Genomic DNA, 25,788 nt, shown 5'->3' on the forward strand with positions numbered 1-25,788 from the left:
GAAGCACAACATAGAAGTAGTTGTGCTCCCCGCAAACACAACACATTTTTTACAACCCTGCGATAATCAAATTAACAAAAGATTCCAGAAAGCCGTCAGGAATACCAGAGATGAGCTTTTGTCATTGGCATCCACCAATGTACATGCGATGGGGTTTAAACTAAAGCTTGCAGTAGCGGGGCATGCTGCAGTCACAGCATCAATTGTGAGGGAGTCTTTCGTGAAAACAGGCATCTGGCCAATGGACTACCGATTCTTAGATAGACTCCAGACAGCAGCATTTGAACGCGAACAGACCCGCACAGCACTAATCAATCGCATTGACAACGCAGAACCGAAGTCGGCGCTTAAGAGTGTTCGAAAAAGGCTCAGTGACAGTGACACATGGGGGAAGCTGAAGACAATATTCACTGAGACTTCAGACAAAACAGAATCCATCAAACGCCTCCGCCTTGCATTGGCTGACAATGATTCTGTCAACTCGATATTACTTGGAATCAGTCGAAGGCCAATCGCCCAATGTGGCGGAGAGACGAGGAGAGTGTTGGGGTGCGGAGCACCGTCGCGGTGCCTTACAGTTGGGGACCTCATTGAGGGGCGCAGACAGAAGGACAAAGAAGCAAATGCTGAACGGGTTCGAGTGGAGGAAGAGAAGCGTTCGAAGGCAGAGGCGCGAGCACAAAAAAACGCGGTAAGGGAGCAAGCGAAAATGGAGCGAGATGAACTGCGTCGCCGAAAGCGGGAGGAAAGGGAGGCGATGACACGTGCGAAGTTGGGCAAGAGGTGTCGTTCCCCTTCATGTACAGGCAACCAAAAGACAGAAAAGAGCGCGCGGAGCACTGGACAGTCGACGCCATCCCGTTTGCAGGACGCTGTGGAGACTCTGATGCATTTAAGTAACGATAATTGTTAAGTAACTCAGAGTGGCTACTGTCTCAAATAAAGCCCTTTTCGAAAATTTCAACACTCTGGAAGCAGAACGAAGAATTTTAAACGTCTTGATTGACAACCCACCAATAGGCGGTGTTCCAGTTTACTTGTATTGGGGACTCAAGGACACTTGCCGGGCATATATTCGAGGGCTCTTTAAGGGAACTGTTGTCGATTTATGGGAGTTCCCATAAATTGTGTCCCAAATTTAGCCCCCGAGAAGGGTATGTGCCAAAAATGTTCAAATTGCTCTGGTAGCCCCAATATTTATTTCCCCTTCTCCATAATTCGTCTGGAGCTTGACAAGACAAGAACCTATGTGTCCCTAAAGTTTCAAGTAAATTATCCCAGTGGTACTGCAACGGAACCACCTTAAAAATGGACTATTTGACTCATGCAAAAAGACCCAAAATAGGCCTATTGCTCACAAATTTGAGCAATACGAATGCAGTTATCTTCTCACCCTGTCAGTATAATTATGTCAATAAGACCTGTTTATTATGCTCACGTGTGCGAACGGCGTGATCGCCGCAGTGGCCGAGGATTGTGTGTCAGATTATCGCGGCTTCTGGTTGGTATTCCGGGTCGTCGGGCTCTTGTGGCACTTCCCGAGTTTGATGTCAAAGCTTCCAGTTCGTCATCATGTGGTTCCATGGCCAGTAGAACGTTTTTTGATGTGTCTAAGTCCACTTGTGCAGCATTTCGCAAAGGAGCTGGAGTATGCCGCTCAGCCAGAACGTTTGTGGAATTCCAGACATCCCAGCAACTTTTTCGTAACCCGGCATGCACAGTAACACACAAATGAACGCTACATTTTGAGCACTTCTTTCTTGTTCTGTGTCCCCTCCTGGTAGCCAGTGGGCCTAAGTCATTGCCACATAAAGTACAACCCTTCGGTGTAGAATGTAGTATAAGGACCGGCGCGAGCGCGCGGAGGTCATCGGACGGCCGTATACGGTATACACGTGGGCGGCTGTGCCCACGTGTAGCGAGCGCGCGCGCATGCCGAGCGGTCGTAATCTGGCGTACGTGTACAGTAATGCACGTGTCGTCCGAGCGGTAGTCTACGCATGTTACGTGTGCGCGTTAGCACACGTGTCGTCCGTGCGGTAGTCTGTAAGCAACACGCGTGTACAGTAGTGCACACGTGTAGTAGCAGCGTCCGTGCGGTAGTAGCAATTATGGCGCTAGTTTTTGAATTGTGTACAGTACCTGGCACGCACTAGGCGGCAGGTACTGTACTACTGTACTGGGACAGGTGTCCGAGGCGTCCCTCTGCGGGGTTAAGACCTGGCACCCGTCCCCACCAGTAAACGGGGGCAAGCTCGCCCCCGTCCCTTTTGCGCCTACGTACGTCCGTTTTCGGTTGTCTGTCGCGCGGGCTGGCTTCTAACCCGTTACCGGTCGCTCCCGTTCACGCACCACGGGGCGACTGCGCGTAACCGGCCAGTGAGCCACTCCCTTTTCGCGAGCTCGTCCGATCGGTTCAATTGGCGCGTCGCGTCTGCGTCGCGTGCTCCCTCGCTAAAGCCTCCGCCTCTCACCCAACCCAGGGTGGAGAGGAGTTATCCCACATAGAACATGTTAAAATGAATTGATCCCGGACCTGGGTTCTAAGACGAACATAGTTTGGTCCATTAAAAATAGAATACGTTTCTTACGCCTAACGGAAGCCTTCTTAACCAAAGCATTAATTTCATGTGCCTGAAGTGATGCTTCTTCTGCTTCAGTTTCCTTATTACTGTGGTATAACTACCTTCGTCCCGACCACTCGGAACGAGGGGGGTTAGAGGTGAGGGAGCACGCGACGCTGGGTTGCCCACGCGCGGATAAAAACCGTACGGATGGACTCGAAAAGAGAGAAGGCTCACGTGGCCGGTGACGCGCAGCCGGTCGGTGGTGTTATACCCGGGCGGGCGGTCACGGGTTAGAAGCCCGAGCTAAAGGAAAAGCGGAACGGTGTTAGCACTTAGGCGTAAAGGGAAGGGAGGCGAGTCTGCCTCCTCTTCACTGGGACGGGGCAGGTGCCCCCGGTCTTAACCCCTAAGCGGGACGCCAGGACACCTGTCCCGCTACAGTAGCTGTTACTTACTGTATACCAGCTACTGTACACAATTAATAAATTTGTGTCATTAACTACTAATTACTACTTATGATCGTACGGATTACACACGTGTAGCCGGTGGAGTATTACTGTTCTCCGCACCGGCCACCAGCTGGAAATACACCTCCTTACGGTTGTGCTGGCGCTTACACCCGAGATCACTGTACGCCGGGGCAGCAGCGGTGGCGCCGTCGCCTCCGCGCAATTGTACTACAGACCCCCTTCCTTACTTCGCGACACGTCCCTGTCGCGGTAGACTAAAACCCGTGCCGGCTGTGACTGCCCTTCCACCCGGTACGGAGACCAGGGCGGCCGCGGAGACGCGGCCGTAGAGCGGTTACCTCCCTGGAGACTTCAAACCCGCATCCATACCCGCGGCGGCGGTCATATTCCGAACCGCGCGGAGGAGGGGCGCTGGCGAGATTAACAACGCTGTCGGCGCTCCCGCGGAGCCAGGGTCCACCCGCAGTACGTCCATTCCGGTCCCCTGTCCCCAGGTTGACGAGACGGCCGCGGAAACGCAGCCTCCCAACCTGGATGAGCCAGCGAGGTACCTGGGAGCTGGCGCGGGCGCATAACCGATATACGGCTTTCAAGGCCCTTGAGCGTGGCCCTCTGCCGACAAACGGTGTGCTTCCTTTCTCCTTCGTGTCCTCTCGTCTGCCCCGCGTATCCTTCTCTCCCGGGCCCCGCCGTCCTCCCATATATATTTTTTCTATATGGGGGCTCCGGCTTGCTCCGCCCGTCGGTACATAAAGCCCCGTGGGAGGCTCAGTGACGAGGCCGGGAGATTATCTCCCACAAGCGGATAACCGGGGGCTTTCTGGGCAACGGTGTCTCCGTACGGACCATGCGGTGGTTGCGGAAACGCTCCCGCATGGCGGTCAATCCCGAACGTCGGCCACCCTCACAGGGTCCGAGGATACAGTCCTTTCGTGCGGTTGAGACCGACCCTGTGGCCGCGACGCTCGCGGGGTCTCAACCCTCCGCCAAGCGTCAGCACCGGGATTAAGGTCGACCGGGGCGGTGAGGGTAGCGACCCGAAGCCCCCTCCGTTACGGTAATTTGTCTCCTCTTCTTCTCCTGGCTCTCACGGGTCTCCCCGAATTTTCCTGTCGGTCTCGGTTCCCCTCCGACCGCGCGGGCCGCGGTGGATGACCTCCCAGTGGGTGCGGCGCGGTCGTGTGGAGGTGATTTCCCGTCCCTGCGTAGCACGAGATGCCCATCCCCACCGACGGTTTGCAATAAATTGGGCTTTTTTCCTAGTAAAACGTGCCTGAATTTTCCGTGCGGCGGGTGGCGTTTTGCTTTTTTGACGAGCCCCCATTGAGTGCTCCCCAAAATCGGTGGTTTTTTAAATCGCCGCCCGTGCGCTGAGGGCCACACATGCGCGGATCCGGGGTCGGTACCCCGCTTGATTGCGGTTCACCCCGCTCCTGGGCTCCCCACAGGGAGTTTATCCTTGACGGTTTGACGGCGCCGGCACCCCCATGCCCGGGCTGGTACCTTGAGGGCGGGGCCGTCCTCAGGACGGGGCTACAATTTTTCCCCATCCTCGTGGCGGGCAACTTGTCGGCCCTGACTTCATACAGTAGTCCCTCGGGCGACTGAGCCAGAACTCAGTCCCGGGGGTACTGTAGGGTGGCCTGCTTCACCCATGACCGTACGGTTTGCCGGTTACCCCCGTGGGGCGGTTTCCGCCTCATGCGAGGGGTAGAGCCGCGCGTAAACAGCGGGAGAAGTCCCCACTTTCGACTTCACCCCCGAAGGGCTGGCCGTTTTTCCAAGATCTCCTCTTAGTTTTCCTTCGTAAATTTGCGGAGGCGTCACCGTACAGTCCGTCACGGTACGTCACGCGCCCTCCCGGTGGGATACGCGCCTCTGCCATCCGAAAGGTAGGCAAGAACCGCTCGGTAGACCACTTCCCAGTGACTCTGGTTTGGAAACTGGAAGAAACTGCACAAAACGAATAGAAACCGTTCTGGTTTCCAAATGGGGTCTTCCATGTTTTGACACCCCCCGGGTCTGAAACGACCTCAGGGAGCCGAATCCGTTCTCGGAATGGTGCTACGGTTTTTTCCCTACTTGCTAGAGGGAAAAACGTAGCCCTTTTTCCGGTACTGTGTCCTCGTGAAGGACAGGGCGGAAATTCGGGTCTGCAGGGGCAGCGCAGCAACCCGCGTCACCCAAACCGTACGGAATGGCCAACCAATGTCGTTAGGCGGGTTCTGCCTGCGCCGGGCAAGGTCTAGCCGGTCGCGCGGATGTGTTTTTCCCCCAGCCCCGGAGGGCTGGCCGTTTTTCCAAAAACGGCGCTCTTTCACCCGCGAGACAGCGGGGTGTGTGACCGCCAGCATGTCCGTGCGGTCACCGGGGAGCTCCCGGCGGCGGTACGCTCTGCGGTTCGTCCAAAAACGGTCAGTAAGTCCTGCGGTTGCCATTTTCCGCGGAGGCGCGATTTGGAAACGAAAGGAAACTGTAAAAAACGAGCAGAAACAGCGTTTTACAGTTCCGGTTTCCAAATCCGCCTGTGCCTTCCCAAAGTCGATTTTCCGTCTTGGGACCTCCGGACGCGGGCAGACCTGGGGAATACAATGCCGTTAACGGGAGGGAGCTACAATTTTTTCCCACCCTTCTAGGAGGAAAAACGTAGCCCCCTTTTGGGCTTAATTAAAAGCCGGCGACCGGAGTCGCCTCCTTGCCGTCCAGGGCCCTTCCGCGCCGGGTTAATCCGGCACGGGGCAATGGTTGCGCGCGGTCGCCCGCGCGCCATGCGGTAGTGAGTAAGCGGTTATGGGCGGCCTGTAGCACGTCCCCCCGGGGTCGTCCATCGAGGTGGGATCGCCTCGGCGGTCTGGTCGGGGGTGCCACTGCGGGTTTTCCCCGAGCTGCCCGGTCGGTCTTGAAGGGGCCGGCGTGTACCGCGGTTCGCGGGGCGAGGGACCGCACGGTGTCGTGTTCGTGGCGGGTCGTCGCGGGGGCGGGTTCCCGTCTCCCTCCGCGCCACCCGGGGGGCATCCCCACCGGCGACTCAGCCGGGAAATCGGCCTTTTCCTTAGTAATTTCTGCCTGCTTTTTCCTTGCGGCGGGTGACTTCTCGGCGGTTTGACGAGCTCCGATTGGGCGGTCCCCAAAATCGGTCGTATTTGGAACCGCCGCCCGTGCTCTGAGGGCCACACACACCCGGTTCCTGGCTCTGCTACCGGTTCAGTCGCGCTTTACCCCGCTCTTGAGCCGCCGACGAGGGCTCGCCTTGACATTATTTCCGCGTCGGTACCCCCCCGTTCGGTCTTGTCTGCCGTGTGCTGACCCGGCCTCGGAAGAGGGCTACAATTTTATCCACCCCGAGGGGGGTGAGACGTAGCCCGCTCGAGGGTTTCCTTGGCCATCGCCGCGTCGGGTCGCCCCACCGGCTGGTCATTCCATCCGCGCCGGGTCTGTCCGGTGCGGTTTTAACGGTGGCCCGCGGTTGCCCGCGCGCGCCAGAAGCGGTCGATGAAGGGTTGCGGGAGGCCTTCGGCGGGTTCCCAGGTATCGTCCGCTGGGGTAAAACCGTACCAGCGGACCTTGTACTGGCCGCCGCTGCTGGTCTCCCGGTGGGCGACCAAGTGGTCAACCACGTACTCGGCTGGCGGTTCGGGTGTTCCCGCCGGCGGGTCCGTCGTCGGTGCGGCCACAGTAGGGTCGTGGGATCCCCGCGCCATCTTGGTTACCCGATCGATGCTCACGCGGTTCGAGACCCCGTCTTGGTCGACGACCACTGTGGCCTCCGTAGCGGATCGGACCCGAAACGGGCCTTCTGTTTTCGGTAAGAGCTTGACGGAGGGTCCTCCTCCGTCGCTCGGTAGGTCTCCCTGCTCGGCGCTCGTCAACGGCCGCGGTGGACGGTCCACGTAGACAAAGTCTCCCACCGCGATGACCGGACGGAAGCGCACCTTCTTATCGAAGTCGGCTTTGTACCTCCTCTGCGCCGCGGTTAGTTTCACCAGCGTGCGCTCGAGGGCATCCCGGAGCTTCCGCAACGTCGCGCGCATGTACTGTACCGGGGTCCGCGGGTCTTCCGTGTGGGATCCGGCGTCCTGCGGTACAGTAACGGGCAGTGCCAATCCGGACGGTGGTCGCGTCAGCACCAGGTCGAACAGGGTTGTCTCCGTTGACCAGTGGACCTGCGTGTTGTACGCGAAGGTCAGGGGCTGGATGTACTCGTCCCAGTCCCTCTGATGCTCCTCGACATAGTGTCGGAGGCGCTGCACCAGGGTGCGGTTGAACCGTTCGGTTTGCCCATTTGTCTGGGGGTGATAGGCGGTAGTCAGGTAGTGCCTCAACCCCAGCAAGGCGCACACCGCGTCGAAGAACTTGGCGGCAAATTGTGGTCCGTTTTCGGTTAGCACGTAACGAGGTGCGCCGTATGCGTAGACCCAATTGTCCAGGAAGGCGTTTGACACAACCGACGCGGTGGTTGTCCGTAACGGGATGCATCGCGTCAGCCTCGTAAATCGGTCGGTCATGACGAGCACGTGGCGATTCCCGTGCGCCGTCTTCGGTAAAGGACCCAGCAAGTCCATGGCGACGAAATCCAGCGGCCCTGCCGCTGGGAATAGCTTGAGGTCCTTCTGATGCCGCACCAGGGTTCCCCGGGTGGCGACGCACGAGGCGCAATTCCGTACGGTACTAAAGACGTCGTTGGCCATATGAGGCCAATAATATTCCCGCCGGAGGGTATAATACATCCTCGTACCGCCCGGGTGTCCTGCCAGGCGGGGATGATGGGCGAGGTACAATATCTTTGCCCTGAGCCGTTTCGGTACAACCCGCTGCAGGGTCCCATCGAGGGGGGACTTGCGGACGACGAACCCGTATCGGTCGACGTCATAGCGCGAGTCCGGGTTCCCTACGGTCTCGGCGGCCGCCCTACAGAACGGGTCCTCGGCCTGCTCCCGAAGGAACTCTTCCACCGTTACGGATGAGACGTCGCGTTCTTCGGGTATAACCGCGAACGCGTGCTCAGCTCTCCCTGGGTCGACGGGGTCTCCCAGTCTACGGTACCTTGACTGGGGCTATGCTCCTCCTCTCGCCATTGTACCGCGAAACACGGGACCTCTTCGTCAACCGGTTCGGAGGTTGCGCCGTCAACTCGGAGGCGTGATACACCAACCGCGAGTTGGTGCTTAATCTCCGGTCGGTACTGTACGTCGTAGTCGTACTCGGCTAGGCGGAGACGCCAGCGCGCTAGCCGGCCGGAGCTATCCGCCAGGTTGAGGACCCATCGGAGGGCCTCATGATCCGTACGGAGGTCGAACGTGTTCCCATACAGATATGGTCGAAGCGTGAGGATGCTCCACACGACAGCTTGGCATTCCTTCTCGGTGGTGGTGGAATTGTTCTTGGCGTCGGTTAGAGCCCGACTCAAATACCCGATCGGTAGGCGGTCACCGCTCGGCTGCTCCTGTAGCAGGGCACAGCCGACCTGGTACGCGCAAGCGTCCGTATCCAGGGTGTAATTCTTTCCGTAACGGGGTAGAGCGAGGATCGGTGGGGACACGAGGCGCTTCTTGAGTTCCACGAACACCTCGTATTCCTCATCGGTAAGAACCTCAAACTCAAAGGGTTGATTTTCCCCGTCTTCCGGTTTAGCGGAGCGGCTATTTTCGCGAAGCCCTTCACGAACCGACGGTACACGTTGCACATTCCTAAGAAGGATCGCAATTCCGTCTGGTTCTGGGGAGGTCTAGCGCACTCGATAGCGACCACGTTGCGGCGCTCGACCTCCAACCTACCTGGTCGGATCACATGCCCCAGGTAAGTGACCGAGGTATCGAAGAAGGCGCACTTCGACAGCTTCAGCGACACGCCCGCGTCCCGCAGAAGGCGCAAAACCTCGCGGACGTGCGCGAAGTGTTCCGTTACGGTCTTGGAGTAGATGATAACATCATCCAGGTAGACCAGTGCGGTTTCCCATTTTACCCGGGACAGTATAATGTCGACGGCCCGCTGGAAGGTAGCGGGGGCATTCTTCAAACGGAACGGCATACGGAGGAAACGGTACAACCCGCAGTGCGACGCGAACGTCGTGTTGTCGCGGTCCTCTTCGGCTATTTCTACTTGCCAATACCCGCTGTTGCAATCCAGCGCGGTAAAGACAGTAGCGTCGCCGAGGGAATCGATGCACTCGTCCATCCTCAGCAACGGATAGGAATCCCAAATGGTGACTGCGTTGAGCTTTCTGTAGTCGACACAGGACCGCATGGTACCATCCTTTTTAAGGACGAATACCACGGGGCTTGCCCATTCGGCCGTGGCGGGTTCGATTACCCCTGCCCGGAGCATGCGGTCGATCTCCGTTTTCTCTTTTTCCCGTGCGGTTGGTCCGGCGCGGTAAGGCGCCTGGTAAATCGGGCGAGCACCGGGCTTGAGCTCAATCCGGTGCTTCGTGGCCCCGATTTTTCCCAGCCGGCCGGTCCACATCCCCTTGAATTCGGACAGTACCTCGAGGATCTCCGAGCGTACCTCCTCGTCCTCGGCACCGATGTGGACGTCCTCCTGCCAGGCGTTGGGGTCCTCCTCAGGGGCGGCGGTGTCTTCGGGTTTATCCGTTCCAGCCGCCCCGAGAGACGCCTTGGGCGGCGTGGCTTGTTCAGCCCCGCCCTTATCCGTACGGTTGTCGGCGGCTTCTTCTGCGCCATCCTTTGCGGTTGAGAGGTTGGAATTAAATATCCCTCCCCCTTCCTTTACTTCGGCCGCTTCTGCGGCCGAGTCACCAAGGGTCAGGATGTGAGTGGGCGACGGAAGAGCCAGTCCGACTACGGTATGCTTCGGGATGTGACCCGAGCGGTGCCCAAAATTGCTGAGCATTACCGAGAACGGTTTTTCGGGGGCAACATCCGTGACCCCCTGTGCCATGAGGGTCAAATTCTTGTGCGCGGTTTTTGGGCAGATCTGTAAAAAACATAGCCCCCCCACCGGCGTGGCGACCCTCACCATGGCCTGCGTCATCGGGGGAATTGTCACCCCTCTGACGAGGCGGATCTTCCGTGACGGTGTGTTGGCGAAGAACGCCACTTGCTTCCGTTCGGGTTTATCCGACGGCGGTAGTTGTTGTGCGGTGCTCCTCGAGGCCATCTTGCGGTCGTGCCTCGACGGGGTTGTTCGGACCAACGCCACGGGTGGCGCGTCGTGGAACAAGACCTTCCGTTGCGGTGGGAGGATCGCCTTGACGTGGCGATCCAGGAAAGTCGTACCGAGGATACAGTCCACGGCGAGGCTCGTGACTACAAGGAACGGGACGCGCACCACAAACTCACCGATTCGGACGAGCAGGGGGATTTCCCCTAGTGCCTTCATCGCGCGGTTTGACGCGTCGATGAGCGCTGCGCTCCGAACCGGTTTTATCGATGGTCGCCACGACTCGGCGACACACCGTAAATGGATGAGGTTCGGGCCAGCTCCTGAGTCAAGCACTGGCGTGATGGCGACCATCAACGCGTGCTTCTGACCAACCGTCGCGGAGATCTTGTAATTCTGCTTCTTGAAGAAGCAGATGACCTGGACTTCCGTTCGGTTATCCGGCTGCGCTTTCACTGGCGCAGCCGGATCGGGGGTGCCTAAGCTTCTGAGGCTTGGCACGGGGAGAGACGTCGTCGCCTCTACGCGTCCTCCCCGGCTTCCTCCGTCAGCAGCAAGTCCTCGCCGGTTTCATTCGCGGCTTGCGCCACGTGGTCTTCGGTATGGTCGGGGTGCGGTTCCTCGACCACGTTGACGCCCGCGGGGGCCGTTTGACGCTGGTTTCGCCAAGCGGACGGCCCCTGGCGGTTGAACGGGGATCCCGGGCGGAGGCCTTGCCGGATGCGTAGCTTCTGGTAGTTGGCCTCTCGTGCCTCCAGAAGCTTCGCCCGCAGGCTCGCATCGGCAACGACGGGGCACTCCTCTTGTCGGTGCGTGGTGTCAAGGCAGAACCGGCACGGTGGCGGTCCGGGAAATCTCCCGCCGGAGAACCGGACGCGTGGATCCTGCCCTTGCCTCCCGTACGGTCCTGTGCGCACGTCGCCAGAGTTGGTGGGTGGAACTGGGGCGCTTGCCGTCGAGGCTGCCGGCGACGGATCATAACTCGTCGGTGGCGAGCTCATCGAGGTTGGCGTGGCGGTTTGGTTCGTCACGGCCATGATTGCTTCTTCAGCAAATCCCCCGGCCGTCGGGATGTCGGACGCCGACTCAACCGACAGCACGGGCCTCGTCCTTACGGTGCGGTCGAATCTTCTAGCCGCTCCGGACGGCTCTCGGTGAGCCATGGCTGACATCTCTTGTCGACGGGAAGCCCGATTGGTTTCCCCTATCGCTTGCGCATAGCGAGCGACGGATTGGTAGTCCACATCCGGGTGCGTGGCGAGGTAATTACGAACCTGCCCGCACGTGGCGGGCAGTAACCCCTCGACGAATAGGGACTTCAACCGCCGGTCGGAGAATACCGTACCGCAGCGGAGTGCCTTGTCCCAGAGGTGGTTACTGTAGACCTCCTCCGTCATGATTGAACTTTGACGGAAGGAGGTCACATCCCCAACCGCTTCGGAAATTACCTCGTCGGTATCATAGGTGCGCAACAGAAAGTTGCCCACCTGTGGGTATGTCCAGAGCAGCTCGCGCCGCTCCACGTCAACCGCCATGGTGTTTCCATTGAGACGGGACTGGAGTAAGGCGTGAGCCTGCCCGGTCAGGTAGAATTGGAAGCACCACACGGCGGCTCGTTCGGTAATCCCGTTGTGGTCGCACGCCATCTTGAGGCGTGCGAGGAATCCCAATACCGCAATCGGATCTTGACCGCTGAACGTGTGGGACCTCATCTGCACGTCCAGTTTCTTCCGGTAACGGTTAATGTGCCGCGCTACTGTAGAGTCGTAGCGCGAGCTACGCCGTTCCAGGCGGTAGGTCTTGTACTTGACGGCCTTGGTAAACAAGTCATTGAGGGGCCTGATTACCGTGGGCCGTCGTTCGTCGCTCTTCGGGGCAGCCCGGCGGTGTCTGCTCGAGCGACGACGCTCCTCATCCGACTCGGTGTGGTAGTCTTCTGAGTCGGACGGTTCGTGCCGGTGCCGGTCTCGGCTTCTATCGCGGCGTGCCCTGTGGCACCGCCTGCGAGAGTCTTCCGAACCGGATGGGTCATCATCGGAGGGTTATCCTCCCCCTCCGGCATCGCGGTATTGCCAGCGGCGTCCCTCGCGGTATTCATCCATCCAGTGACGGGGGTCTTCTGAGTCGGAATACCGGGTGTATTCCGCTTCGGTCCTGTGCGTGCCGGGTGCACGTCTTGTGCTCAACCGGTACGGGTCCCGATTCTCTGTCTCGGGGAGCCCCAGGCGGTTGTCTGTCCCGCGGGGGTCGCCCGTACCGGCGAGTATGGAGAGGACATTTTCTGTGGTCCTCCCTGTAGCACTGTGGACGGTTGGGAGATAGATGGCTCTACCCTCCGGGTGAGGGTCCATCCTATCAATCCCGGGTACGGCGGCGATCGGATCACCGATATAATTGCTTGAGCCCGGAACGGTTTCATGGCGCGGCGCCGGCGGCGGTGCCGCGCCTCCCGTTTCGGTAAATGTCGTGGCCAGACGGATGTCCACGGCGGAGCTAATAGCTCCCTTTAGAGCCAATGCGGTCGGAGATTCGTCCTCCTCCGCGGCGAGCGCTGCCACCACCTCGTCGCGTACGAGGGGGGCGATCTTCTCGTCCAGCAGGGCGCGGAGCGCGGCGTCCGCTTGCTCCGCCACCAGGCCAGGTACCGTTCGGTCGAGGCAAACCTGGACGACCTGAGGTAGTTCCTCAGCGAGGAAATCTCCATCCAGGTTTGTAGTCGCGGGAGTAACGCGTCGTACAGTACTTGTACGCGGTTCCCCCCACCAGCCGGTAGCCCGGCGGTGGTGTCCGACACGGAAGGGGACTTCTGGCCCCTGGTAGACGGCGGGCGTAGCAGGGCTTCCGGATTGTCGATCCGGGGGCGCTGTGCGCCCCTGCTACTGCGGGTACTTGCTCGCCCGGAGGCGGTATCTTCTCCGGCGGAATCCGCACGGTTCATCGTCGATGATCACTGGCGATCGACGAGGTGATTCTCGACCTCTTTCAATCCGATCGGTAATTGCTCGCGCTGGTGATCCAATGCGGGCTCAACCTCTGTAGTTATACCCTCCACAAGAGTACCAAAATGTGGCATAACTACCTTCGTCCCGACCACTCGGAAACGAGGGGGGTTAGAGGTAAGGGAGCGCGCGCCGCTGGGTAACCCACGCGCGAACACAAACCGTACGGAAGGACTCGAAAAGAGGGAAGGCTCACGTGGCCGGTGACGCGCAGCCGGTCGGTGGTGTTAGATCCGGACGGCCGGTCACGGGTTAGGAGCCTGAGACTAAAAGGGAAACTGGAACGGGATGGCAATTAGCCGTAAAGGGAAGGGAGGCGAGTCTGCCTCCCGTTTACTGGAACGGGGCAGGTGCCCCAGTCTTAACCCCTAAGTGGGACGCCAGGACACCTGTCCCGCTACAGTAGCTGTTACTTACTGTATACCAGCTACTGTGCTAAATTGGCTAATTTGTGCCATTAACTACTAATTACTAGTTAGCCACCGTACGGATTATACACGTGTGCCCGTGGCCACGATCCCGGCTAACGGTTGTGCCACGTGTTACCCGTGGCCGCGCCCGCTGTTACCGGCTGTCCCACGTCGGACGTTTTGCGTACTACTGTGCACGGCGGGGGGCGCGTGTACGCCTGCTCGCTACAGTAGCACCCGCCCTCCCGCGCAGTTATCATCTCGCCAGGGGGTTGTGGTACGGAATTATACTACACTTCTAAAAGGTCTGCTAAGGCTACACGTCGTCTGGCCCGTCCGCCCTCCTCCAGCTGCACAGAAGAGGAGCTTCCCTGTTCGACCCTTCCCTTTCTACGACCGGCTGTTGTCCTTGTGCGACTGCGCCCCCGACCACGACCATTTACGCCTCGACCGCAGGGATGACCTCTCCCTCGTCCTCGCCGCACCCCATCTTCTCTTGTGTTTGTTACAGATGTCTGCCCTGTGGGATTGTTGGCAGGGGCAGTCGCTGTGGAGATATTAGCCCGCGGTGGCGGGTGAGGGGGTGCACTTTGGGGGTTGGGGGGAGATCAGCAGGCGTTCTTAGGTTTGTGGGTGCGAATTCGGGCGGTAGGCGGGTAGCAGGCGGTCGTGGATGTTCGGTTCCACTTTGGTGGGGAGGTAGGCGGGTGGCAGGTGGCGTTGGGGAAGTCATGGGTATGCACAGACGGCACAGATGATCTGTATCAGGTACAGACGGTACTGAGACGTTTATATATCGCGAAGCGCTGGTAGAAGCGCTGCTGTAGGGACTTTATTTACTGCGATGGAACCCTCAACGTTCGAATGGTCTAAAATGGGCTTCCAATGGTCGAGTTTGGATTTTGAAGGCATGGGAAGCAGGTGTCGAGTCAGGGAAGAGACTGCAGTATAGAGATTGAGCTTCAGCCAGTCAGGTCAGTTAAGAACGAGGGTCAAAGATGGCCGTGAAAAGGGGTGTATTGCTCACAAACGTGAGCAATACATTATTTCGCTATATTTTATTTTCTCTCTGTTGCTCACATTTGTGAGCAGTAGAACAGTAGGGATATGTGGTCAAATCTCTTGTCGTCTAGACACTACCCTTCCCCGGCAGGGTAATTTGGAAAAAGCGTAATTTGGAACACAGCTTCAAAGGTCTCTATGCACACAATAGAAAGATTACGACTGGGTATTTCTGCAATGATTTTTCCAAAATTCTGCAATACGTATTACAATTGTAAATAGTTGCAGAATTCTGCAAATCACTCGTGACGTTAATTGCTGAATAGTGGGGTCTTACAGAATACCCAACTGCAATTGACGTGAGCAATTCCAAGGGCATGCGCGCCAAAATAGGTAGGACTCGCCGCCATCGTCAACCCCTCAGGGCATGAGTCACCCACAAAATGAGTCACCAGCACCCCGATCCTCCCCCGATCCTCCCTCACCGCGCCATGGCTACAGTCATCATCGACACTCCGTCCAGCCCCAAGCCCACCGCCGATGCATCCAAGCCGGCCGCCGACACCACGCCTAGCAAGTCGAAGCCCGGCCGGCAGTCGCGCTTCTCGCCTAGTGAGGACCTCGTCGTTGTGCGTGAGGTCGCTGCGGCGAACGCGCACGTCGCCACGTACGGCGAAACGCGAGCGCGCTTCGAGCAGGCTGCCGGACGCTGTAACTCCAACGCCATCGTTGTCGCCCCGGTCACCTGGAAGAGCGTGCGCGACCGCTACAAGCGGATCCAGGAGCAGTTCGACAAGGCGGACAACGTGAACTAGAAGATGTCGGGGGTTGGGGGTGACGTTGGGGAGATGGATGAGCTGCTCATGAAAATGCGGCAGAAGAGGGACGACATAGCAGCAGAGAAGACGGCCGACAAAGACGCGCAACGCCAGCGCGACGCTGAGAAGGAACGTATCGGGAACGCGCTGATGGTAGTTGCCACGAAGCGAAAGTCGGAGGAGACGATGGAGGTCCACAGTGATAGTGATGGCGAAGTGGTGGTTGGTCGACCTGCGAAGAAGTCAAAGACGCGAGCCGTTAGCAACATACTTGGAAACGGCCTTGCTTCGTTTGGGGTCAACCTTCGCGATGCTGACCTCGCGCGAATTGCCCTGGAGCGCGAGCGTCTGACCTTCGAGCGCGAACGTGCGGATGCCGATAGGGTGGAGCGGCAGCAGGAGCGCGAGGAACGCGCGGAAGAGCGTACGAAAACGCAGGAGTTGGAGCTTGCTAAGTTTAAGCTCATGATAGAAACGATCGGGGCGGCTCTTAGCAAGAAGTAAACAAGTCGTGACTTTTGGCTCTTTTGTGTTCCTGTTGACTAATGCAAAACACAGAACTGGGTACCGAGTCCGCTGAAAGCTCGTCCCTCGCATTCGCTGGACTTGGTCCTCACTCCTCGTTCTCCCGCGCCTAATCGTCTTTGTGCTCCAGGTACTCCTCAAGGGAAGGGGGAGCACACTCGAAGTACTGGCTGATCTGGTTGGGGTATATGCAGTTGCGCATGTTGAGGATGAGAAGCCCGGCCAGGTAGAGGGACCCTACAGGAGCTTGAAGAATCTTCATCTTGCGCTTGCAGTCCAACGTCGAGAAGTAGAGCTTTACCTCCTTGAAAATCCACTCGACAGTTATGCCGACTTTTGACATGGCCTTATTGAACGCCCGCTGCTGTGTTGACAGCGCACTGCCTTGATACGGAACTTCCAAGAACCACCTTCGGCTATATCCAGAATCACCATACAAGCAGTACTGCCTTCCCCCCATCTGCATCAAGCTTCCCAATTCTTCGTCGATGCCACTTCGCACGTACAAAGTCCAGTCGTGCCTCCTTCCTTCAACAGGTCCGAACGCATGAAGGATCAATCCGTCAGGGCTATTCACAGCCTGGTACTTCAACCCGTGCTTACGCTTGTGTCCGTTGTAGGCAACCATTTGAGAGTCGTATCCAGTAGGTTTGGCAATTCCCAGTACGATTCCATCTATAAAACCAACGCAGTTAGTTAAACCACTACTTTTATCGTATATACGTCTCGCGTACTCTTGTATTCTACCTTGTACGAACGCTGAATCCAATTTTCCGGTGAGCAGTTGTTGACGTTCTTCCAGGAGCTGCTCTATTCCTTCCCAAAAGGTTTCAGAGAGCTGAGGAGCATGTTTGCCAAAGAAGACTTCGAGTTCTTTCCAACGAGATGGAGATGCTAACCGACGTAGTATGATGCAGGTGGACAGCATAGGGTAGACCCCATACCTCGAACGAGCTGTATGCGTACGCGAATTAGGCCATGCAAACGCACTCATCATCCGAACGACGTCGTCTTTCGAAAGGCAGAAGAATAGCACGCTGTCCGCATCGCTCAGGCCGTTAAAATTGAAGGAGAATTCTGATGTGGCGATGCGGTTTCGCGCAAGCAGCTGCTTGCGAAGCTCCTCCTCTTTCTGGTTAAACTGCTGCGCGATGATTGTGAGGGATGCTGTGCTTGCAAAGGCTGATGAAGGGGTCGTGCGGCGCCTTCTGGCAAGGAATGACAACACTGTCCCAAGGTGAAGTGCCCGCGCTTGCACTGCTCGCCTCGAAAAGTCGCGCTGCCTTCCCCTTGTCATGGTTGCTGCAGGTTGCTGCAGGAACAAGCAAGCCGCCCTCCCAGCAGTGTCCCCTTGGTAATACTCATGGTTTCATCACGGGACCGTCGGCGTAAATCAAAATTTGGGAATTTGTTTCTACGTTTCGGAAACACATTTCCGCAATTGCGGGGGTGATTTACTCACGAGTTATTTGCAGAATTGTTCCAGGCGTAATATCTGAAATGTGCAAAAGCTTTGCACCAATTGTACACGTGTACTATTCTAACTCCCTGAAAACCTGCTTGTCGCGCCCGAAAACACGTTCCAAATTGCCCAATTTTCTGGAATTCCGGCAATGTTGACCATTGACAATAGATTTGCGTAGGTTCTCTCGAGATCCAGGCACATGAAGAATTGATAGACTCATTTTATCGACTAGAATACGGCGCTTCGAATGGCGCCTGTTTTGGCGACAAACCCCTTAAACAAGTACTTTCTCCATTTAAAAAAGAGAATGCGTTCCAAATTACCCTGCCGGGGAAGGGTAGACTTGCTCTAGCCTACTGACAGGCACTCGCCCAATCAGATTGCTGTGAGACATGCGCCCAATGGCGCTTCCTGAAACTATTTTTGTGTTATTATTAATTGTTTTATTAAGGTTGTCCGTAAAATAACGCGCTGTGTTTTTTCATTTGCCCACAAAATCGCTGGACGTAAATTTAATTAATTAAAGTAAACCCGAGATTGAAAAATTCCGCCACCGGTTTTGCGGACTGACCTCCAGCAGGGTGCCTGCCCCCAAAAAAGGCAAGTGTGGTACAGTGCTATTTTCTGGATGCACCCATTGAGTGCATCCAGAAAATAGCACTGTAGCACTCTAACACTTTACCATTGTATGATAGTTTCAAAAATTGATTGTCCCCACCACTCTTGCACTCCATCACTGCCCTTCCGTGGCGGTTCCACCCCAGTTAGAACATGTTGCGAACTGTACACCCACTCGCACCCCCACTCGCCGTCAACCTCCCCATCCCCTAATCCCAAAGCGAGCCACACCTTCCTCCTCAAACCTGGCGCCCGCATTCTGACACTGTCATCTCAACATGGCATCCCTTTTGGACGGATCCGATCCTCCCTCTCAAGCTACCCCTTTCCCTCAGCCACCATCCACGCCAAACTCCCCACGCACCCCCAAAAAACGCTCGACACCTGACCAGGAGGAGCTCAGTACTGGCGAAGGAAGCAACAAGAAGTATACTGTTTAGCAGTAAGGGCTTCGTGATATTTACGGATACAAGGAAGTCGGAGTCTTTCCCGAACGAGAGAAGCACGCGCCAAGGAGTGGACCGCTGTGTGCGAGGGCCAATAATGGCTGGGTGGAGGTACTTTGGGTTCTTGTTGCGATGACGGCGCTTGCGGCGCATTGTTGTCCTCCTCCGGGCGACAAGACATGTCGTCAGAGCCGCTAGCGATACTGCTAGAGCTGCCAGAGTGTGCTTGCGGCTGTTCTGAAAGGGCATTGGCGAAGCGGGCATCACCGACAGCTCGAGAGAGGGGTCTTGGAATGTGGAACTCCAGTGCGCAAGGATGGAATGGGAAGTGGTGCGGGAGTGGTGGAGTGGAGAGGGGTCGAGAGGGCTTGATCAGATGTTCAAAAGTAGTCAGCCTGCGACCACTTTATCGGTCGCTGATTGGTCAAAAAAGTAGTCGAGTGATACAGCGTTATTTTCTGGATGCACCCAATGGGTGCATCCAGAAAATAGCACTGTACCACACTTGCCTTTTTTGGGGGCAGGCACCCTGCTGGAGGTCAGGTCATTGTTGTGCTGCCCGACGGACCACGTGCACCCGCGCGAATATTCGCTGAGGCGAATATTGTAGCTCGACACAAAGACAGAAAGGTTCTCAGTCGAAAGGGCGATGTGTTTCGTCTTCTTGACAGGCTGAGGGGGGCCGCTTGGAATGGACCGCTTTTTAGAAGCTTCCACTTGTCTATCTTTCGCGGTTGCTTCGGCGGCATCGGTGGCAGATCCTGTCGTGCTTTGATCCATTGATGGACTCTGCCCAGATGAAGCGATAGGGGCGTCCATGACGCATATCGATACAACCCGTGCAGTCTGAGACTCGTTTGCGCTGACGAAAAGAACGGACAACCCACTTCGTTTTCCTTCAAGACGGGTCGATCCGGCACTGCTGTGATCAGGAGGATGTGAAACTCGTGGAAAACTCACATGCCCCCAGTTTTCGGTGTGATGTGAGTTTTGCCAAACGCGTTGTCTGACAATTTTTCGTTTAGAAAATATGAGCAAACACGCCGCCAAAACACGCGTTTTTGTGACTTGACGGACAACCTTATTGTAAGTGGAGATGGGATCTACGTGTGGTCTCTCGCATGTGCCTTGCGACTCTTTTTTGACGGGTACAGAGCTCCTGTGCTCATTGCCCGGCTTATGAAGAGCCATCATGCACGAGAGTGTCTTCTTTCAGTTTCTTGAAGTTTTGCCGTCACGAAATCAACGTTTTCTGTAATTCCTATGTCCACTCCAGCTGGTTCCTGAGTTCAGTTACCCAAACTGCTTCTTCTTGTTGCCAAGTAGCTTCCCTTGCGAACCACAGTAATGTATGCTATTCTTTATATTGAACTTCCATAATTGTGCCATTCAGCATATTGGTTATGTCAGGGCACCCGCTGAAACACCATCACATCTCGAAACTTAGTTTTGTGCTGTGCGAAGAGAATTCTGGCTTGAAACAATGATAAACAGTAGTATACAGTTTTTTGTCAATAATGCTACAACCTCTAAATCTGGTCTGTACAAGTTTTCCGCTTGCGATCCGTAAAGAGAAGGCGTTGGTACAAGGTCACACAAAAACCAAAATGTCGACAAGATGATTTGCTTCCGTCTCCCACGATTCTGCTCCGAGCAGCATATCCGGCTTGTCTCGTTCCTTGGTGAATCTAAATGACTTTGTACGCCCAACTCCCTCCTCTTTCTCTGTGTTCAAGCCATATCCCACCATGCCATCGCATAGTATGAAGATCTTGCCCGTACAAGATCTAGCTTCGAATCAGATGAACTCGAAGACCTCCCAAGTGTCTTCCGCATGTACGGCATCTCTCCCATCTTCATAAATCCAACTGACTCAAACGCCCGCATCCCAGGTTTTCTGTCATTCCCTCGCTGCACAGATAGAACCATTGCACTCCCACACATACCCTTCTTTGCAGAACGCCCGCCCTGGTCCATTCTCAGAAGCTCCCCGGTCACGCTAGCCGCATACTCAGACTTCTTTGCAACTACGGGTCCGATTTGTAACTCCGGCTGGTGGTCCTTTGTAGGACTTGCCAGGTACCGACCCCACGCAACTGCCACGATAGTCGAGCCAGACTTCAAAACTGCACACATCCCGTATTGCTTATAGATGCTCCGCAGCATCGATGCGCGTGATGCACCATTGGACTTTTCATCGAACTTGATTGCCTCCTCGTGTTCGGCCTTGCTTGGGACTCTTGGCTTGAGGCTGGAACGAGTGGGGGCAACTGCAGGCGGTCTTGCGTACATGACGATCTTGATGCTAGGTACGACTTTAAAGCCGAGGCGGCTGTACATTCCCACTCCGAGATCTGTGGAGGTGAGGATAACGGAAGATCGGCTCCTAAAAAGACACGAGACATTGCGAACAGGGGTGGGCAATGGATTAACGAAAATGGATGTTAGAGAATGTGATTGAAAGAGGTGTAGAGGAAAAGAGATAGAGGCGAGATACAGGGCATTAGAAATGCAAGTATACTTACTTCTTTGCTTCAGCGTGTTGCAAAAGTTGCGATACCAGTTTCGAGCCGATGCCCCTTCGTCTCATGCCCTCAGCTACGGCAACATTCCCCATCCAGAAACTCTGCGGTGATATCTCATGGATGGTCCCAGATCCTATCAGGGTACCCTTCTTGTCATAAACGGCGGCAGTCACGGCCTTTGTGACAGTCAGGTCAAACAAAGTCTGATTCCACCCGGCCTCGTCGTCTTGAAACTGAGCAATCTGAGCCAGAAGGCGCCGGCTCGGTGCCCTGTGTATTTGGATATTTGTCCAAGGAGCTTGGGCTGATACAAGTCGTGTTAGTGTCGAAGATTGGCCTGATGAGTGAACGCGTGACATTTCGTAAACTCACTGCATGAGTTGGCTCATATATTGGGTGAAGGTTGCTTTTCGTGGAGGGGGGGGGGGGGGGGGGGGGGGGGGGGGGGCTGTGAGTGAAGTTTTAGGATGGCATTAACGCCGGAAAGAAAGTTACTGTGATGGCTATCGAGCTTTTGATTTATAGTCTTCTTCGAGATGCAAGCGATGCTGCTCTTACTGCGTGGGTTTGATTCGTACGTTCGACAGAGTTAGAAATGCTGTCAACTATATTGGTTCAGGCTCACGTCCATCGAGAAACACGTGCAATTTAAACCAGTAGATGGAACTGGAATAAATCGATGTTGGTCTTGTGCTCTAAAAAAAAATGGGGCAAAACCACGTGTTGCTTGTCTGCTGAAGGGAATACGTAAATCTTGTTGCTTGCTATTGTTTTACAAACTAACGACTTCCACAGAGCAGCTCGCCATTGTGCCCTAGTCACCACTGATTTGTAATCGACATATATGAATATGGTGTGAGAATGACAAACCTAGTCTCATCTGAAAGGATTTTAGTGTCGTAATACCTTTTCTGTATATTCTGTATATTCTGTACCATTGGAGTGATGGAAAGAAGAAGTACATTCAATTATGGAGGACGCAAAACCAAATGTGTAAAGGACGTGGCGAGGGAAAACCTGTGGCTACGAGGTAACCTCGAAGAGGCGGGTGGCGGAGAGAGCTGGTTGTGTGGCTTGGTGGGCCTACACACGAACAATGTCCTCGTTAAGCAATGAGAACGAGGGGGGTACCTGTCTGAGTGGCAGCAAGGCGTGATGAGGTAAATCCCGTAGCCAGAAGAGCAGTCAACAAGGAAATTCCTCAAGACGGCAATGCCGAAGTGACGTACGGTATGTCGACCAGATAACAAATACTGACGATTGGGTCCTTCGGGAGCTGATTTCTACCGATAACAAGGAGACATGCTGGTGTTTAGTCAATATGCAAGGTTCCATTGCTCAAGGGTCCACGTTTGTTTTCTTTCTCGCAACCGTGCGGAACAAAGCAGTATTCACTCGTAGCCTACTTGAGATCGACGAGCAGAAACGCCAGCACCAGACGAAGGAGACATGAAAACATACATTTCGGAACAAGTCTACTTTGCAGCACATCTATTTCAAGTAAATATAGCAGCAAGCCGCGCGCTACAGTACCTCAACGCTGCCGCTGTACCTCAAGTGCACTCCCTACCGAGCACCCCCTCCCGCACTTTGACTTGATCAACACACCTCAAGATCGTAGAAATGCTACTTTCGCACTATGGTAGTAGGTGAAAGGATTCCGTGGTTTACGGAAAACTCAGTGCAGGTGTACTGTATTCATGCTGTCTAAGGTTGCAAAATGATGTTCCTGAGGCGAGCTCCACATCGACTTCGGCAACCTCCTCAGCAACAATTCGAACTGCAATTCGAACTGCATTGCATCAGGGTGCGCTGTTTTTCTTGCGATCCAATTTCCCAACTCGTGGTTCGGAGCGTCCGGGGTTTCGAAAAGCAAGTCCTAGCCCGAGTTTACCGTATTGTGATGGCGACGATGTGTTGACGCAACGCCGTCTCTCAGGTGATGGAAGGCAGCAGCTGCGCCCAAGTCCTCTCATGTGGCTGATGAGGATTTTTGGGACTCACACTTCATTCAAAATGATTTTCGCGCCTACAACCTATCACATGCGAGTCTATCAAAATTGGAATTTTTTGGGGGAGGCGAATGTGTACCTATTTCTGTTCTTGCAGCGCGGTACAGTGCTGTCCGTCCACTCTCTTGGGCATGACAGTTTCCCGGTAACCAGTTGCAGGGGGGGACGCGCAATAGTGCCGCTTTTGTTACTGCCTCCCTCAGATTAGTGCCGCCCAAGACTTGGCAGACACAGGTCGTGGCACGTGTCACAGACGACGTCGTCACCTCCCTCTCCACTGGCAAGGCTGTTTGGATCTTTGGAGAGTCTGGTTGTGGAGTGCGATGTGAGCAACGCTTTATTGCACTTGAGGTTTGCGAAACGAGCCTTTTTGGAAGCTAGGTGTCCGCAGGGATTTGCCACAGGAAATTGGTACTGTACTGAGAGAAACCTACCCTTCAGAACAGGTTAATTTGGGACACTTTTCAAACATTTAAAAACAAAGCAAACCTCCAATCCACCGTATAGAGTGGAAATACGTCAGATGCCCAGCCATGATGTACAAAACAGATCAGTACGGCCAGAATGCGGCTGCCAGAGTCGCGATCAGGAGAATAGGTCCTGCGCGGTCATCCGCTCCGAGACGTCTGACCCTGGCCCCGTCTCATTTTTGCCCCTGGTGTTGCGTCCATGACTCAGCTCGCCTGGTATGCCGTGTTGTAGCGCATTTTTATTCGTTTAAATATCATTGGTGCGCCACTGCCAACAGTGGACGAAGCATGATGGAATCGCTACGGGAAATACCTGTCACTGTAAGTCCAGTTATGCTTGTGACCACGTCTTTCCAAAACTTGCACGGACGTTTATAGTTTCGCCTAAAATTTCCGCAAACGTTTTGGCAATGGTTTGCCGATTCTTTTCGGTTTTGTGGAAAAGTGGCTCAGTGGGAAGATATCATTACAGCTAATCGAGCTGTTTACAAATTGCTTACGTATGTTTCTGAGTTTCGCAGAAAAAATTGCTCAAACTTTCGGCAGCACTTTGGGAACCTTTGAAACTTCAGAAACATTCAGCAACCTTTTCAAAGATGCCGGATCGCATTACAGCTCCGATCGAGGGTGGATGGAAATATTCCATCATTGAGGCCTTGCTTGCAGGATCCAACAAGGTCCACCACCAGGACCAATGGGAGTGCCGTTTGAGGCGAATATCAGAAAAATCAATTGTCAACCAGGATTTTACGGAGCCATGAGCCCTGGTAGTTGGGACCAAAGTTGTATGGCTCTGGGTCACAGGCTCTGGTGCCAGGGCCATTATTGGGACGCATTCTCCTGAATGCGACTCTGCCAGTAAAACTTTGATAAGTCCGCGCATATACTCCATACCCACCAGAACTCATGAAATCGGGGATCCAGACTAATTTGGGACATGTCGTTTATTGTTCCTAGCTACTGCTTGATTGTCTTTTCACAAGAGGCCGGTTGGGCGAGCTGTTGCAGAGCCCTCGCGACAACTGCCTCGTCGCATCAGCGCTTTTTGTTGCTTTTTCCACAGCCTTTCTCGCAGCCTCTTGCCCCTTTTCCGCTACACGCTCGGCTTTTTTTCGCTCGCAATCGACCTTTCTGCGGCTCTTCTCTTGCGCTTCGTGCGCTTTCGCAGCACTAAGCTCCAATTGTCTCTGCATTTTCAGGACCTTAGCTGCTTCCACCTTTTCCATATTCTGCCTGCGTAGATCCATGGTATGCTTCATTGTGATATATTCCCCAGGTGCTCCGCAATGCAACGCAGTATATTTAGCGTGACATTTTTTGTTACTGCTGCGTTGTGTGCTGGCAGATTTACTCTTCCGTGCCTCCATCAGAATACTGTTGACTGTCCTGTGTCTTTGAATCAATAATAAAAGTTCTTGCAACTTGCGTGAAGCTCCTGACGAGCTCTCAATTATTTTCAAAACGTCCTGGTACGTGTAGTTGTCAGCACGACGACGTGGTACTGCTGGAAGTCTGGTCGCGACAGGGCATGTCTTTAACCGTTGTTTAATGAGTCTCGTCTCCTGTTTAAATTCGTCCGCCGTTCTTTACGACCTCTCTGCAAAGTAGAATTCCATGGTAAAAGTCCCGTAGCTTGGCAGGACATTTTGATATCACGCACAGTAATGGATTTATGACCCTTGACCCCATCCATGAGCTTCACTTGCATGGATCTCGTATCAGTGAGAGTCATTGCGCAAATTTCGTCCCTCGTCGTTCTGACAGTCCGCTGAAATGTTTTGTTGACAGAATTATGACATGGCTGTAGAAAGTGCGATGTATTAGCCGGGCTCTGAACAACGTCACACTTGTAATAAGTGCACAGCTCCAACCACTCCATACTTTTACGGTAACTATGCCCATCAAGACACAAAAAGTAGTGCAGAAAAGCACTAACTGTTCTCCTTACAAAACGATTGAGGTGCTCGATAAAAATTGGCATCACATCCATTTGCATGGATCCGTTCTCTGTCATTACCACGCAGGCATCGTCCGGGCACCAGCCATGTTCAGACAAAGGATGAAGGCGTCCATTTTCAAATTTATAAATGCCTGAATCGAGGGGCTCAAACCACTTTGACATACGAGTCTTCCCTTCAACAATAAAAAGGGAGGAGCTTTCAAACCGGAAGCTGATATTGCAATAACACATGTTACATGCTTCCCACTTCCACCAGACGTGGCTGAGGATACGAAACCCCCGGGGTGAGTATTCGAGGGTCCCAGATCCTTCACTCTTTTGCCCAATTCTGCATCAACCTTCATTTCATCCATATTCCACAAACGGTCAGCATCTCCAAAAG

At 55.0% G+C, this 25,788-nt stretch overlaps 1 protein-coding gene across 1 annotated transcript; it reads right to left on the minus strand.

Moving 5' to 3' along the window:
- Positions 1–18,829: 18,829 nt before the first annotated feature.
- CHC_T00005979001 (hypothetical protein) lies at positions 18,830–19,633 on the minus strand. The gene has a single exon (XM_005717798.1). The coding sequence runs from the start codon at positions 19,631–19,633 to the stop codon at positions 18,830–18,832; it is 804 nt and encodes a 267-aa protein (XP_005717855.1).
- Positions 19,634–25,788: the final 6,155 nt, after the last annotated feature.

Source organism: Chondrus crispus, genomic scaffold (assembly GCF_000350225.1).
Source record: "Chondrus crispus Stackhouse genomic scaffold, scaffold_33, whole genome shotgun sequence".
Classification (NCBI taxonomy): Eukaryota; Rhodophyta; class Florideophyceae; order Gigartinales; family Gigartinaceae; genus Chondrus; species Chondrus crispus.